The sequence below is a fragment of the Neoarius graeffei genome, chromosome 9, assembly GCF_027579695.1.
Source record: "Neoarius graeffei isolate fNeoGra1 chromosome 9, fNeoGra1.pri, whole genome shotgun sequence".
Classification (NCBI taxonomy): domain Eukaryota; kingdom Metazoa; phylum Chordata; class Actinopteri; order Siluriformes; family Ariidae; genus Neoarius; species Neoarius graeffei.
This window is the reverse complement of record NC_083577.1, coordinates 48,832,455-48,849,046: the sequence shown is the minus strand read 5'-3', so window position 1 is coordinate 48,849,046 and position 16,592 is coordinate 48,832,455. Positions and strand designations below refer to the sequence as shown.

At 39.0% G+C, this 16,592-nt stretch overlaps 1 protein-coding gene across 1 annotated transcript in view; it reads left to right on the top strand.

The window, feature by feature from the left end:
- Positions 1 to 13,537, top strand: part of col4a1 (collagen, type IV, alpha 1) — a 75,328-nt gene extending 61,791 nt beyond the window's left edge. The window contains exons 37-52 of the mRNA XM_060929684.1: positions 2,398 to 2,537; positions 2,713 to 2,839; positions 4,504 to 4,584; positions 4,841 to 4,939; positions 5,314 to 5,364; positions 6,019 to 6,204; positions 6,335 to 6,468; positions 6,570 to 6,642; positions 8,456 to 8,527; positions 8,674 to 8,802; positions 8,955 to 9,053; positions 9,145 to 9,357; positions 9,479 to 9,656; positions 9,755 to 9,869; positions 9,988 to 10,160; positions 11,541 to 13,537. Of these exons, the coding sequence (XP_060785667.1) occupies positions 2,398 to 2,537; positions 2,713 to 2,839; positions 4,504 to 4,584; positions 4,841 to 4,939; positions 5,314 to 5,364; positions 6,019 to 6,204; positions 6,335 to 6,468; positions 6,570 to 6,642; positions 8,456 to 8,527; positions 8,674 to 8,802; positions 8,955 to 9,053; positions 9,145 to 9,357; positions 9,479 to 9,656; positions 9,755 to 9,869; positions 9,988 to 10,160; positions 11,541 to 11,622 (1,952 nt within the window). The 3' untranslated portion in view covers positions 11,623 to 13,537. The remainder of the gene's footprint in view (positions 1 to 2,397; positions 2,538 to 2,712; positions 2,840 to 4,503; positions 4,585 to 4,840; positions 4,940 to 5,313; positions 5,365 to 6,018; positions 6,205 to 6,334; positions 6,469 to 6,569; positions 6,643 to 8,455; positions 8,528 to 8,673; positions 8,803 to 8,954; positions 9,054 to 9,144; positions 9,358 to 9,478; positions 9,657 to 9,754; positions 9,870 to 9,987; positions 10,161 to 11,540) is intronic.
- The last annotated feature ends 3,055 nt before the right edge of the window (positions 13,538 to 16,592 follow it).

Below are 16,592 nucleotides of genomic sequence, written 5' to 3'. Positions count from 1 at the left end.
TAAATTGACCGTAGGTGTGAATGGTTGTCTGTGTCTATGTGTCAGCCCTGTGATGACCTGGCGACTTGTCCAGGGTGTACCCCGCCTTTCGCCCGTAGTCAGCTGGGATAGGCTCCAGCTTGCCTGTGACCCTGTAGAACAGGATAAAGTGGCTAGAGATAATGAGATGAGATGTTACAGGCATCAAATTCAGAATGAGTGTATGTACAAAAAACAAAACAAACAAAAAAAATCCCCAGTAAAGTTTATGTTTTAACATTAAACATATTGGATTCAACTGAATATAGGTCAAAAAGGATTTGCAAATCATTGCATTCTCTTTTTATTTATGTTTTACACAACGCTCCAATGTTTTTGGAATTAAGGTCGTCTAAAAATGTTTTAATAATAATAATAATAATAATAATAATAACAATAAACTTCTTACAGAGGTGATTATAGCATCAGAAATAGTTAATCAAGTAAAAGTCTCTGGAACAGGCTGTGCTGCTCCGCTGGCAGTCAGTTGAGAGCAGAGTAGCGCACAGTGAGAGCAGCCAGACGTGTGAGCTCAACTGCCCAAAATTCTCCAGGTTGATTAATCTGGATTGCCTGCACCTGCCAGGCAGGATACTTAAGGCCAGGCTTTGACGCAGTCCTTTGGTGCACCTTTGTAGAGGAGTGATTGGTATGGTATGTCAGGGCTTTGTCTGTGGTAAGCAGAAAAGAAAGTAAATGGAGGAAAGAAGGGATTAGAGAGAGTTAAGGCATATCCAGGAAATTAGAAATAAACTGCGACAAAGTTATGATACAACTGAAAAGAAGCAAGAACTTGCATGCGTCTCAGGGAATGTGTATGTGAAAACTACAATCCTTAATCCGTAGCCCCCAAATTTTTAAGTTGTGGGAGCCATTTGATGTTTTATCCCTAATTAGTAAAGAAAATTATGCCATTTTGGCATCTCCTTTGTTTGTTTTTTCCTGACTCTGCACTGTAGCAGTGTCTATCCTATCCATAGTCCAACACCCCACCTGGTGTTGTGGTGGTAGAGCGCAGAGCATATGTCTGTGAGCACAGAGAGTCCTGGTTTGAAAGTGCACAAAATCCATCAAAACTCTTCCCTAAACCTTCATCTTACCTATATATAAACCCTGGTTGCACATTTATTTCCAAACAAGCAGGGGTTTCTTGCACTGCAATTAGGTCTACACTGAACTGTCCTGTAACCGCTTCATTACTAAAAAAAATAATGATCAAGTAAATATAGAAGTTCTCATAGAAATGTGTGCTTGAGTAAGAGTAAGGAAGTATTTATTTAAGCTGTTAAAGAAGCTGTTACTCTTTACACAGGAAGCATGACATAAACTGAATGTAAATAAATGTAGATTCTTATTTATTTATTTATTTATTTATTTATTTATTTGGTAGGGACAGTGCATATTCATGAACAATAGGATAAAATACATAATGTAAATATGCCAGAGTTAGCATAATTGCTCATTTTCATCCATAGTCCCATGTGTTAAGTTTAATTTTATCATATGTAACTCTTCTGAGTGAAAACTTTTGTGTGCTGTGACATGTTTATAGCATGTAGCGTTATCACAGAGTACCAGATTCAAACTTTGGTCATTTAGAAGTATTTTAACACTGGTTAACTGAACATAATTATAAACTTGCTCAGACACAGCACTTAAATTGTAATTTAATCCAAAACATTAATGTTTCAGTTTTGTTTTATTCACCCTCTGTTATTTTCCATCCTCTATACACTTGCATGCATGAGAATTTATAAATGCACATGAACATTAAACATACTGTAATCGAATAAGGGTATGGCATTTTTCTTTACTAATTTGCTGGGTCTATTCTTGCTTGTACCCTCTTCAATTATAATCGAGTATTCATGACAGCCCAAGAATCCAGACACTATGGCATAAATAATGATAAAGTTTATCAAAAGGAATTACTTCTTAAAAGAACACACTTGCACTTAAAGTTATAAATAAGTGAGTATTTTATCTGAAGTAGTGACTAGCAGCATCTTGTGACTGTAGATTATAGAATTCCTGCCCCAGTGGATCTATTAGCACTTGTTGCAGTTGCAGTTTTTGACCACTAGGTGCAGTGACAACTCTCTGGATGCTAAGTTTGGCAGGGTGCCCCACAACTGCACAACATCTAGAAAGGCAAGCAAACCAAAGGAATATCTGTCAAATATAAACATTTTTTTTAATTGTTGGTCACTCAAAATAGGTGATTACTATTTCTATGCAATTCAAAATGTGTTGAGTTGTGAACGAGGTCTATGAAGATTAAATTTGTTAAATGGCTGACATATATGATGGGGTGCTGCCCCACATATCCCTATGGATGAGACACCACTGGTAGTGACCTATTAATGTGTGGGTTTGCAGGAGCACTTGGGCCAAAAGGCACAAAAGGTGTTGCTGGACAGCCTGGCCATCAGGGGTTTAAGGGTGATCCAGGTGTAAAAGGTGAAAAGGGAACAGAAGGTCTGCCAGGAATAGGAATTCCTGGCCTCCCCGGTGAGAAGGTACATATTTATGTATACGTGCAAACATGATATGTGTGTTGGCAAATGCATGGGCATTACTTTTCAAATGTTTTCAGAAAAGAAAGCCTGATTTAAAAATTGATATTAAATATGGTAGCTCAGATCACTCATTGTGATGCTTATGATGTGCACTCTCTGTATCCTTGATGTATAGGGTGAGATGGGCCCACCCGGTTTCCCTGGAGAGTCTGGAAATAAAGGAGAGAAAGGTTCCATGGGAATCCCAGGTATACCTGGAACACCAGGGGCAAAAGGAGACATAGGCGTAATTGGTTACCCAGGCAAGTTCCATTTCTCTCTAATATCTCACATGATGGTTAATATACTGTCTCTTAAAATAGTTTGTTGGTGGTGCAGTGAGTAGAATTGACACCCGCCTCACATTCACGGTTTCCCTGGTTCAATTCAGTCTCAGTGTTCCGCATGCTTCCTTTGTGTCAGTGTAGGTTTCCTCACAGATTCCATCCATCCATTATCTGTAGCCACTTATCCTGTTCTACAGGGTCGCAAGCAAGCTGGAGCCTATCCCAGCTGACTATGGGTGAGAGGCGGGGTACACCCTGGACAAGTCGCCAGGTTATCGCAGGGCTGACATAGAGACAAACAACCATTCACACCTACAGTCAATTTAGAGCCACCAGTTAACCTAACCTACAGTCTTTGGACTGTGGGGGAAACCAGAGCACCCAGAGGAAACCCACATGGGGAGAACATGCAAACTCCACACAGAAAAGTCCTCGCCGGCCACTGGGCTCGAAACCAGAACCTTCTTGCCGTGAGGTGACAGTGCTAACCACCGTGCCACCCCTCCTCACAGATTAGTTACACTAAATTGCCCTTAAACCAGTGTTCCTGGGGTAGGCTCCAGATCCACCACAAGCCTGATTAGAATAAAGCAGTTACTGAAAATGGATGGTAATGAATCTGATCCTGCCTTGGTCATTTTTTCAGTGTTCTCTGTGTTTAAAAAATGAACTGTATTTTATTATTCTCATGTGATCCTCCATCTATCACACATCACTTTGCTCAGTGAACCATGCCATAATCTATCAGTTATGTGTCATCATTTGACACTCCTCAGTATAGTTCAAGATAGTGGTATAGTGTTGGTCATACCATGAATTTATGATAACGAAGCATGACCAATGGCTGATTAACACTCTTCAAAGCAATACCTAAAAATATTGCAGTAAAAAAATTTGGCAACTTAAACCCAAGAGTTGCATTAATATTTATAAGGGGCAAGTTACACATATTTGGAAACAGGTTACACAACTGCTTGAATTGCTTTTTTTGTGTGCACCATTCAGACTTTGTGAATCACCTGTTTGTGGTTCACAGCACCAAGTGGTTGCCAGATGTATTCCTGAATAGAAATATAAGAGATGTGATTTTTAAATAGTACCTAGACCACTGGCTTTAAATGTAAGCAACTGCCTTTAAGCCCCAAAAAATCATGATAGAAAATGTGGGCTGAATAAGGAAATGGCATTTTTTTAATCTATACTGCTAAACCGTCAGGGTCACAGGATATGTTGGAACCAACCTCGAATGAGAGGTGGGGTACAACTTGGGCATGTCGGCAAACTATTACAGGGTTAACACAGAGACAATCAATCATTCATACTCACATTCACACCTATGGGCAATTTACAGTAGCCAGCTGACCTAATCTGCTTGTCTTTGGACTGTGGGAAGAAACCATGTATGAATAATATGCATGATATACTTTTGCTATAATTATCACAGTCACAACATATTTGTTTTAATTTAACAATATAATGATTCTGTGTAAGAAAAATAGGTTTAGGTCCAAGGTCCAACTCAAGCCTAAGTAAGCTTTGTAATTCCTTACAGTGTGCGCATAACTCAGCATTGAATATGGCCAGTTGAATGTACATTGCTGACTTTCATCAAATGCAAATATTTTTTGCTGTCTGAACAGGTAGTCCTGGGGTACCAGGTGAAAAAGGAGTCCCTGGGTTACCTGGATTACCTGGGCAGTCTGGTTTTGAAGGACGGCCAGGTGGGTAAAAAGACCTTCTAACCACGAACAATGTTAAGTTGACATGTTTCTATTTATATGATGTACAGTAACATTTACTTTATTGTGCAGTTCAACATGAACATGAATAATGAACAATTTTCTTTATTATTCCAATGTATCCCTTCAGAGATTATGAAGCAAATAAAACACTTTCCAAGAATAGTTTTTCTAGAGGGTATACTCACTTATTGGACACCGAAATAAATCATCTATTGAAACATGTTTCTGTGTCCAGGTGAACCTGGTCTACAAGGCCCCCCAGGGCCAACAGGGAAGAAAGGAGAACCGGGAAAAGATGGTATCCCTGGAGGTCCTGGAGAAAGGGGTGAAGCAGGTTGGTGAATAAACATTGTTTGATAAAGAAGGAGACTAGCTTGGAAATGATATAAGGATAAATAACCATGCAATAGTTATGGAGTCTTCCATTCAAATGCAAATAAATAAAGATGTGAGCATGCATGTGTGCGTGTGTGTGTGTATATATATATATATATATATATATATATATATATATATATATATATATATATATATAATATGTGATAGAATGTGATAAATAATATATATAGAATGTGATAGAAATATTTTGGTGATAGAAATTATACTTGAAGAATTAGCTGCAAGATTAGTCTGTAATCTTTAACATAAACAGGTATATATGCAGTAAAAAGAAATCTATTTATTGTGTCATTTTTTTTTCTCCTTTAGGTTTACCTGGTAGAGGCTTTCCTGGAACCCCTGGTCAAACAGGCGCAAAAGGTCAGCTTCTGATCTACCTGGATTAATTGATATGACATAATTCCTAAACTAAATGTGCATCATCTCACATATATTATATTCAGTAAGTGTTTGCCTTTTAGGACACAAATAGAAAATACAAAAGAATTACAGTCGACCTTAGATGCAGTACTGATTTTAATGTTTTCAAGAGTAAGCTAAAAACAGTCCTTTTCGGCAGGCATTTGGATGAATGAACTCGTTTTATATATATATATATATATATATATATATATATATATATATATATATATATTGAAAACTATATAGTTGAATTTGCGTGGTATAAATAAATATTATTTAAAAATATTATTATTACAGTTACACATTAGGTCCACCCTTCCAATGAAGTCTAGGGGTTTCTTCATACCAGTATTGATTAAAAATGTGGAGTCTCAATTTTTTCAAGTGTTTTTTTTTTTTCAAAGCCATGGTTCAGCACTCTTTTGGCACGAAATACCTTTCAGACAGAACACATATTAAAACTGGAAAAATTGGAAACAGCCAAATCAACCAAATACTAACTGAAGTAAATTCAGCAAATACAGCATATAATGGCAGCAAAATGTCTCAGAATTTGGCCTGCATATTGAGCTGTGCTTGCTTTGTACTAGAAAACCCCTTTTTCATCCTTAGGTGAAAAAGGTAACCCAGGTCCCCCTGGCATGGCTGGAAGTCCCGGTGTTCCTGGAACCAAAGGAGAGAAAGGCCTGCCAGGATACCAAGGTCATCAGGGTCAACCTGGTGAAAGAGGATTACCAGGGCCATCAATGGAGGGACCTAAAGGGGAGAAAGGAGCTCACGGATTGCCTGGAGAGCCAGGTAAACCTTTTCTCCCTTACTATGGGTTACAGACACTGTTATATTGAGTAGTTTATAATGTACAATATGGTAGATAAATTAAATCAAGTGGATTATATAATTTATTGGTATTTCTGTATCACACTTGTAGGGCAGACTGGTGCTCCAGGTCCAGCAGGTGTTCCAGGGAGTGTTGGAGCAAAAGGAGAGAGAGGAGAAAAAGGTTTCCCAGGCATACAGGGTACTCAGGGTTTGAAAGGCGATAAAGGCTTTACTGGCCAACCTGTAAGTTAAACTGAGTGCAGAAGGTATACAATATATTTTTAAAATAAGATTTCAACAAGATTGACAACATATTTCATAATTGTGTGTTATGTCTTATTCAGGGTGAACCTGGTGCACCAGGCTATAAAGGAGTAAAGGGTGAAAGTGGAACTCCAGGCCTTCCTGGCTTCAAAGGTAAAAGCCATATTGAACATCGAATTGGACATGGATAAGAACAAAAAATTAATATGTATATTGTTACATGTTATACATGGCAGGTCTGCAATAGTTAACAGAAGGGATAAGAGATGGTATATATTTTGTTGTGTTTTGTGCTGGATAATAACAGTACAATGTAATTTACCACTTTAGAAGAGCAGAAAAATTGCCATGATCATTTATTTATTTATTTATTTATTTATTTATTTATTCTTAAGAAAATGTCTCCAGTTTCAAGGAGTTGTATTTTATTGTGCATAACCATTCTTGTCTTGTTGCTCATTTTGTATCAATTTTGTCATTAAGTATTGCTAATTAAAAATATGAGTGCATCTCAAACAATTAGAATATCATGAAAAAGTTCTTTTTTTATCATTTAATTCAAAAAGGTAAACTTTTTATGACACATGAAGTGAAATATGTCAAGCCTTTTTTGTTTTAATTTTGATGATTATGGCTTATCGCTCATGAAAATCAGAAATCCAGTATCTCAAATTATTAGAGTATTTCCTATGAAGACTCAAAAAAGGATTTACAATACAGAAAGGTCCAACTTCTGAAAAGTATGTTCATTTATACACTCATTACTTGGTTGGGGCTCCTTTACCACGAATTACTGCATCAGTGGAGCATGGCATGGAGGCAATCAGCCTGTGACACTGCTGAGGTGTTACTGAAACCCAGGTTGCTTTGATAGCAGCCTTCAGTTCATCTGTATTTTTGGGTCGGATGCTTCTCATCTTCCTCTTGACAATACCACTTAGATTCTCTATAGAGTTCTGGTCAGGTGAGTTGGCTAGTTAATCAAGCACACTAATATAATGGTCAGCAAACCATTTGGTAGTAGTTTTGGCACTGTGTGCTGGAAAAGGAAATCAGCATCTCCATGAAGCTTGTCAGCAGATGGAAGCATAAAATCTCCTGTGTTGAGTTTGGACTTGATAAAACACAGTAGGCCAAAACCAGCAGATGACATGGCACCCCAAATCATCACAGACTGTGGAAACTTCACACTGGACTTCAAACACTTTGGATTCTGTTCCTCTCCACTCTTCCTCCAGACTCTAGGACCTTGATTACCAAATGAAATGCAAAATTTACTTTCATCTGAAAAGAGGACTTTGGACCACTGAGCAACAGTCCAGTTCTTTCTCTCCTTAGCCCAGGTAAGACACTTCTGACATTGTCTCTGGTTCAGGAGTGGCTTGATGTTAGGAATGTGACAGTTGTAGCCCCTTTCCTGAAAATGTCTGTGCGTGGTGGCTCTTGATGCACTGACACCAGTCTCAGTCCACTCCTTGTGAAGCTCTCACAAGTTCTTGAATTTACTTTTCTTGACAATCCTCTCAAGGCTGCAGTCATCCCTGTTGCTTGTGCACCTTTTCCAGCCAGCCTTTTCAGCAATGACCATCTGTGGCTTACCCTCCTTGTGGAGAGTGTCGATGATCGTCTTCTGGACAACTGTCAAGTCAGCAGTCTTCCCCATGATTGTGGTTGTGTGTACCTAGATTGAGAGATACACATATTTATACTGTTTTACTGAAACTGGAAATGAAATACTCTAATATTTTGAGATTTAAAAAAAAAAACTTTTGCACTGTAGGACATAATTATCAAAATTAAAATAGAAAAATGCTTGAAACGTTTTACTTTACATGTAATGAGTCCAGAATATATAAAATTTTCACTTTCTTAAATAGCTGATTGAAAATATTGAACTTTGTCACAATATTCTAATTGTTTGAGATGCACAAGTATATATGATTGTATTGCAACATATTTTTCTCAGGATTAAAGGGTGAGCATGGGTTGACTGGTTTCAAAGGAGAGATTGGTGACCGTGGATTTCCTGGAGCTAAAGGTGTGTGGAATAATACTATTTTCATAATCTTCTCTGAATGCTGTCTGATTACTATTGCTATATATACATTGGTATGCGAACATTTCACAATTAACATTTTTTTCCAAGTCTGTCTTATAAATAATTTCATTCATGTAATATTTCAGGTAATGATGGCCCTCCTGGACCTCATGGACCAAGTATCTTTATAAAAGGAGACCTTGGTTTACCAGGACCACAGGGTCCCCAAGGTTTACCAGGGTTGAGAGGGTATCCTGGACCAAAAGGACAGCAAGGTAAATGATCTTATAAGCAAAAACTGTGTTACAAGCAAAAAAGGATGCAAACAGTGCTTCAGAAAACCATATTGAATATTATTTACTTGTGACTTGTGTGTCTGTCTTTTGACCTCTCAGTCAATCTTTCTCTCGTTCTCTTACCTATTCAGGATTGATGGGAATACAGGGTATTAAAGGAGAGGATGGGGCACCAGGATACAATGGGATTCATGGAGCTAAAGGACAACCTGGGCATACTGGACCTTCTGGTATATGAGCTTGCATCCTCATATAATCTGTGCAATTTTGGCCATTCCACATGCTTCCATTGTCATTTGTATTTTATTCTGCTTCCTTTAGGACCCAGAGGATATCCAGGTCCTCCAGGTCCTGATGGAATCCCAGGTCAGGTTGGCCCTCCTGGACCCGCCTCCATGGACCATGGCTTCCTAGTGACTCGACACAGTCAGTCCATCGAAGTGCCCCTGTGTCCACAAGGCACCACTCTGATTTATGATGGGTACTCCCTCCTGTATGTGCAGGGAAATGAGCGATCCCATGGCCAAGACCTGGGTCAGTGTTGCAGATTATTCCCCCTGTGGATGAAGCAAATTGGGGACATGACAAATAAATAGAAAACTGTTTAAGTGGATATATTTCCAAATGAAGACTCAATTGCTTGTCTTTTTTACAGGTACGGCCGGTAGCTGTTTGAGGAAGTTCAGCCCCATGCCATTCCTCTTCTGCAACATCAACAATGTGTGTAACTTTGCCTCTCGTAATGACTATTCCTACTGGCTCACATCTCCTGAGCCCATGCCTATGAGCATGGCTCCTATAACTGGCGAGAGCATTAAACCTTTCATCAGCAGGTCAGTGTGTTTGTGTGTCTGTGTCTGAGAGTGGGCAACTGAATGTCTTGGTGTAGCCAGCTGTAGTGACATCTATGCACATGCATGTCCTGCTATAGATGTGCAGTGTGTGAGGCGCCTGCCATGGTGATTGCTGTGCACAGTCAGACTGTAGCCATCCCACCCTGCCCTCAAGGCTGGCTATCTCTGTGGATTGGTTATTCCTTCGTCATGGTGAGTGAAAACAGCAAATACAGTGTAAATTCTGGATTATGAATTTATACACGGAAGAACTGAGCTCTGAACAACCAAGTGCTGGTCAAGGTGGCAATGCTTTTTGTCTCTCTTTCAGCACACCAGTGCAGGTGCTGAGGGCTCTGGTCAGGCTCTGGCCTCTCCTGGCTCCTGTCTGGAGGAGTTCCGCTCTGCTCCCTTCATCGAGTGTCATGGCCGTGGCACCTGCAACTACTATGCTAACTCCTACAGTTTCTGGTTGGCCACCATCGAGGACAATGAGATGTTTAGGTAGATATTTGCAAATTCTAATATTCTTGCATTCATAGTATATGCAGGAAAGGAAAACTCTCTAAATTCAGCTCTGCAATTTGGTTTTCCTTAACTGCATAGAACTAAATCCTTCTTTATGGATGCCATTTACTTCATTTCATTTGGTCCTAATATCTTGGGTAAGCCAGAATTGTTATCATAATTACACCCTTGGGAATTCAGAATGAAAGCAAATGTATTTTTTCAGCCACTAGATGGCACCAGAACACTTGTTTATGCAAACGTTCCATCTGTCCAGGCCTGGAACAGAAACACTTGGTTTGCCTTGCACCTGCATTTCCATGGTTCAGTGCTTATATCTGATGACTCAGGTTATTAAAACCACTCAGGATGCAATACAATGTGATTACCATAATGAAATTTCAATTTATCTGGCAGTGTTTGAGAACATCATGACAGAAGAGTGTTATTGTGGGTTAAAGGTGTTCATTTCCTCGCACCAAACATGAACATGTCAGGGTTAAGGAAAGTTTACGAAAAGAGTTCATCCAAAGCAATTCTCCAAACTTAGCAACCCCATGGAATGAATGTTGTGTTTTGATATTAGCTATAATGTTAACTCATATCAAATACATAAATTGACCACTTTACGTATGGATGTAAAAAATGAGTGTTTTTTTTTTTTAATCTTCTTGTGTGTGTGTGTGTGTGTGTGTGTGTGTGTTTCCAGTACTAGGGATTTTTTCTTTCTTTTTTCCCTTTTTTTTTTTTTGCCAGTCTATAATGGCTAATAGTCTGTAGTCAGGGGGCGGCACGGTGGTGTAGTGGTTACCGCTGTCGCCTCACAGCAAGAAGGTCCTGGGTTCGAGCCCCGGGGCCGGCGAGGGCCCTTCTGTGCGGAGTTTGCATGTTCTCCCCGTGTCCGCGTGGGTTTCCTCCGGGTGCTCCGGTTTCCCCCACAGTCCAAAGACATGCAGGTTAGGTTAACTGGTGACTCTAAATTGACCGTGAGTGTGAATGGTTGTCTGTGTCAGCCCTGTGATGACCTGGCGACTTGTCCAGGGTGTATCCCGCCTTTTGCCCGTAGTCAGCTGGGATAGGCTCCAGCTTGCCTGCAACCCTGTAGAAGGATAAAGCGGCTAGAGATAATGAGATGAGATGAGTCTGTAGTCAGTTGGAGCTTACTGGGTATGCTGCCATGAAACATCTGAGAAAATTTGACTTTTTTTTTCTGCTCTGTTAACTGGAAAATGTGTACATCAGCGTGACTTCTTCCAAAGCTGGCACATTCTATTAATTGTCTCTTGATCTAATATTAGCTATCTGTGTGGTTGCTTTACTGTGTTTTAAATAATTCAAGCTTAAATTCCCTTGATTAATTTCCACATCTCTTTGCAGCAAACCTGTCCCCACTACACTAAAGGCTGGGAATCTGCGAACTCACATCAGTAGGTGCCAAGTGTGCATGAAGAGGACTTAGCCTGGTTACACTCCTTCTTCTGCATTTGGCTTTTATGTTACAGTTTTACAAAAGAAAAACAGCATGGTGCTACTTTACATACACACACAGAAGGGGGGGGGGATATGGACTTAGAAAGGGTTCTTTCAGACTTAAGAATGCTGATTGAAATGAAATCAGAAGGTCCAGAGTGATGGGACTCCAAAACCCTGGTGCTTCTGCTCCAGAAACAATACCTACATTAATATCTCATTGTCTTTTCCTAAATAAATGACACCTGTTTGCAATTGCACTGAATACATCTATTAGTAGACAGGCTGCCATTTTGAAAACTGAATCATGTTTTAATGAATACAGCTATTCTTTTGGTTCAAATGCTAAGTACTGTTTTGCCCAGTTTACTTCACACCACCAAAAATAAGTATCCTGATATCTCTTTTTTTTCACTCAGTTTGTCATTATCATATGCTAACTTCAGAGATTTGGTATTTTCTTTCTAGTAATACACAATAAGTTTCGTCTGTCCTTTATGTAGTCCAGCAGCCAGGATGTACTTTGAGCTCTGTTGTAAATATACAGCTTTGTTTAATAATTAACATCTTGTCAACATATTCTCTTCAGGTAAATCCATTTAATTTTGTCAGAGTTATTTATGAAAGCTATGAGACCAAGGGCGCATTTTGTATATGGCCATTTCCACTCTGTTGACCAAGTCACAATATACTCTGCAATTTGATTAAGGCACATAATGGTGAATTTTAGTATTAAGCACTATGCTTTAGTGGGCCTATATCTGTGTATAGCTTTGAAGCGTGTGATTTATTATTTCAGTACCATGGAGTGTAGTGGGGGAAAAACATGTTTACGTCGACAAGAAATATCAGCATTTTTGCAAACAGTGTGCACTGTGTGTACATTTTGCCATCCCTCAGTAGTCATACCTCCCTATTCTGAGAGGACATTTTCCCAATTTGTCTGATCAGGTTTCAGTCATACACACAGCAATGTATCTTGAGCAATTTTAACTCAAATACATTTTATACATGTTCTCAACCTAATAGGTAGATTCCTTGATTTAAATAAACACTTCTACATTGTCCACTAATCCAAAGCTGAACGTGTATATAATGTGACTAGGTGCACTTTCCAAGGCCAGCTTTAAGAGTTATTTTATGCGGGGGATGTCAATAAAAACGGACTAAAGTTGACACGTTGCTTTCATCTATCTTGTAACACTAATGCAGTTAGGTATGTGTCATCCATCTATGACCCAAACAGTTTGTTTTTTCATCCTCTTCAGGATGCTAGATTATTGCTCTTGCCAGACTCCATGTGTCTCAAATTCCTTTTCCTATCTTACATGGTAATTTAATGCTAGACCAAAGAATATGCACATACTTAGTTTTACACTGAATATACTTGACTTTCCAAGTGATATATTTTTTCAGGTTCCCTTAGAAATACCACAAGGAATACATTCAGGTAAAACTGTGCCACTGTTTCAGCCAAAGCCATCTTTAATACATGTAGTCTAAAATGATCCTTTAACGAATTTGAGGCTGTAAATCATCATAAATTTGCAAGAGGTTTCGGCTTTTGTTTTTATAAGGATTTATACTAGAATGCCCATAAAATGCTTGTCCTGGTTTATCTCACACCAACTATTTGTATTCTTTCATGTCATGTTACTGACCCCACTTACAAGTTGTGGTGATTTCGTGTTGGGGTGGGGTTTTTTTTTGTTTGTTTGTTTTTTGTGAATATAAACTTCCCTGTGAATATTCAGTTGCAGTATTAAAAGCACTAGTTCACCGTTATGATTCATGGAAGAATACAAAGATGGATGGGATTTTCAAGCACGGCTTTTTTTTTTTCAAAATCACTTTGTGTCTTTCTCCTTTCTGTATTGAAAACATACAATAAATCACTTTGTCTATTTGCACTGTCTGTTATTTTCAGAAAGGCAATTTTCCACCAAGATATGTTGGTAAAATACAAATGATGCATTATATTAGCATCGTATATAATATTATATGTATATATGCATAATATTAGCATGTTTCTGTTCATCTTTAGAACTTAGGTCTAAAGAAAAGTCTCATTTTCATAAATAAATTTTACAGCTGGTCCTGCAACAGCACACGCACAGGAAGTGATCCACATCATATTTTTTCAACCATAAAGGTTGCTACAAAGAGCAGTGTATTACCAAACATTGACATCGATTTAGATAAAGCCTTCCAGGTTCTCATCTGGTAATGTAATTTGTTACCATAACCTTCCTTTAATATGTAAAATACCCTATATAACACTATGGTTTGTTTTGTGTATGTACAGTATGTGTATATGACCCTGTTGCATCAGTGTCACAGTATATTCCACCATTCGCCTCTCCAGGTTTCGGTCTTGAATGCTAACAAGTTTCCATGGTCACTCATTATATGCACCACATTTGTATTGCCTTACATTACCTTCAGTTGCAAGTGCATACCTTTAGAATTCAATGCTGTGTTCAAACCCTCACAACGCACAAAAACAGTATACATAGCAACAACACTACTGGTAAAGGGATATACTTTTTAGTGTAATAGTATGCAGCATGAGACATGGCCCAAGTGTTCATGACTTAGAATTGCTCAGTATTACAGAAGTGTTCTGAGAAAAAACCCCAAAACTTAATTGTACACATTAAGTGATGGGAGAGGTGGGATGAGTGAAGGAGGGGTTGTGATGAATGAGAGAGGAAGTTGGGGTGAGTGTAGAAGGGGTTGGAATGAATGAGAGGGAGTTGAGATGAGTGAAGAGGGGTTATATACTATATATATATGGATGAGGAGTTGGGATGAATGAGTGAAGGAGGGGTTGGGATGAAATGGGAGAGGGAGTTGGGATGAGTGAAGGAGGGGTGAGATGAGTGAAGGAGGGAGTTGGGATGAAATGGGAGAGGGAGTTTGGGTGAAATGGGAGAGGGAGTTAGGATGAGTGGAGGGGTGAGATGAGTGAAGGAGGGAGTTGGGATGAAATGGGAGAGGGAGTTGAGATGAGTGAAGGAGGGAGTTGGGATGAAATGGGAGAGGGAGTTGGGATGAGTGAAGGAGGGGTGAGATGTGTGAAGGAGGGGTTGGGATGATTAAGCATTGGGAAGTGTAAAAGGTTGCGATTTGGCAACCTTTTTTAATTTAGTGTAGTCCTATGTAGTCATACTAGTTGATGCAGTTTCATTTTATGCCATTTTGAACAAATCTATACAGGTCACTTTAAAGCAAGTTCCCTGGCTGATTTTTGTTCCCAATTCACCCTGGTCAGGATATGCTCTTGGTTAAGAATCCATGCTGTATGGAGTGTATTTGCAATCTTATCACTGTTTACGTGGTGGTACACTTGAGGGCGCTGTTTGTTGTTTGGAGTGTTATCTGACCCTCAGTTTTGGATTGTGTATGAATAAATCTGACCTCAGTTCCTATATTCTGTTCTGGCTTGAATTTTCCAGTACATTAATCCATTAAGTTTGGAAGCTGGACTGAACTGTCAAGTGGGATATTTCACTGGCCTCCAGTTTGAAAACCGCTGGTCTAGGGGACTGTATAGAGCAAAGATTTTCACAAAATTTGTTTTAAGGGTTGTGTTGTGCCTAAATTTCACAAAGGTAATAAATGGCAAATGACCATCATCATTGGGAGGTGGCACTCTGTGTGTTTAGTGATGAGTCAGATGAGCTCTCCAACATCATATTTGTCTTCCAGGGATTCATTAACAAGGAACTAAAAGAAATATTGACAATATTTTTAATCTGCCCTACTTCCTCAGAAAAGCACATTAAACCTGTTTTTCTGCTTTAATTTTCTATTTAGCTTTTCAGAAGCTGATAGATTAAAAAAAGCTGATTTAAGAGCTGAAATATGTAAGTGCCATAAAAGATGGGGTCAGTAAGTCTAAATACAAAGTTTGTACAGTAGTTGATTGCTCCCAACCAAAATCAATGCTACGGGTAGTAATGTTTGTCCCAGTTTGAGCAAATTTGAGGTTTCTGGCCACATTTGGGGTCTGCAGTTAACTGAAACTCTCACTTCTGCCTTCATGGAGCACAAGGATCAATTGACTAAAGTGCAGATCCAATGAAAAATGCCTTCCAAAAATAAAATTTAAAAAAAAGGCAGACTCCTGGTGGTTCAGTATCCCCTCTTACTGCTTACTGTATGTATCACCAAAATTAGCAGTAATTTAGAACTGCAAAGGGCTTGATTTCACACCAGGTTAGATGAGTGCTTTTTTATTTTAAGGCTCCAAGAATGTGGGAATATTTTACATCCCCCATGTGTGCTGGATCCTCTTCATTGGGAGTGTATGGATGAAATCCAACTCTGAATTCTTCCACCCACACTCTGAATTGTTCCATGTGTAAAGAATGTCACATGCTACATGCACCAATGGCTGTTGCATTTGTACAAACCTCTCTCCATTCTAGTCATCCAGGTGTGCACCACATTGCTGCATCAATGGTGGTGGTTGAATACTGATGTGGCCCAGTTTGCTAATAAATCTACATTGTAAGCTTAAACAAAATCTTACATGGTTCCCAGCGGGGCTTCTTGAACAGATGTTTATGCCTCATAAACTTTGTTTCTGTGTCCATCCAGAGTATATAACTGATCTTCCTACTTCACAGGCTTTTACTATAATATTAGCAATCTCCGCCTCCACCCCCCAAAGGTCTATTGATTCGTATAAAATATACAGAGTCGGAAACTGCAGAAGCTGTTTTTGTCTCTGATTGGGGCACTCAGTTTACCTCTTGTGTATGGAGAGTCTGCTCCTAATAATTAAACATGAGTGATGGCATTACCCCTATTTAATCATCTCCAAGTGGATAGACAGTGGAGAAACTAAATTTAGGAGGTCACAAGAAGTTTGTAGTCATTCCCTTCCTTAGATGTGCTAAAAACCTTTTCAGTATTTGTTTTGTTTTCAGTCACTTTCTTTTCAGCAGTCAG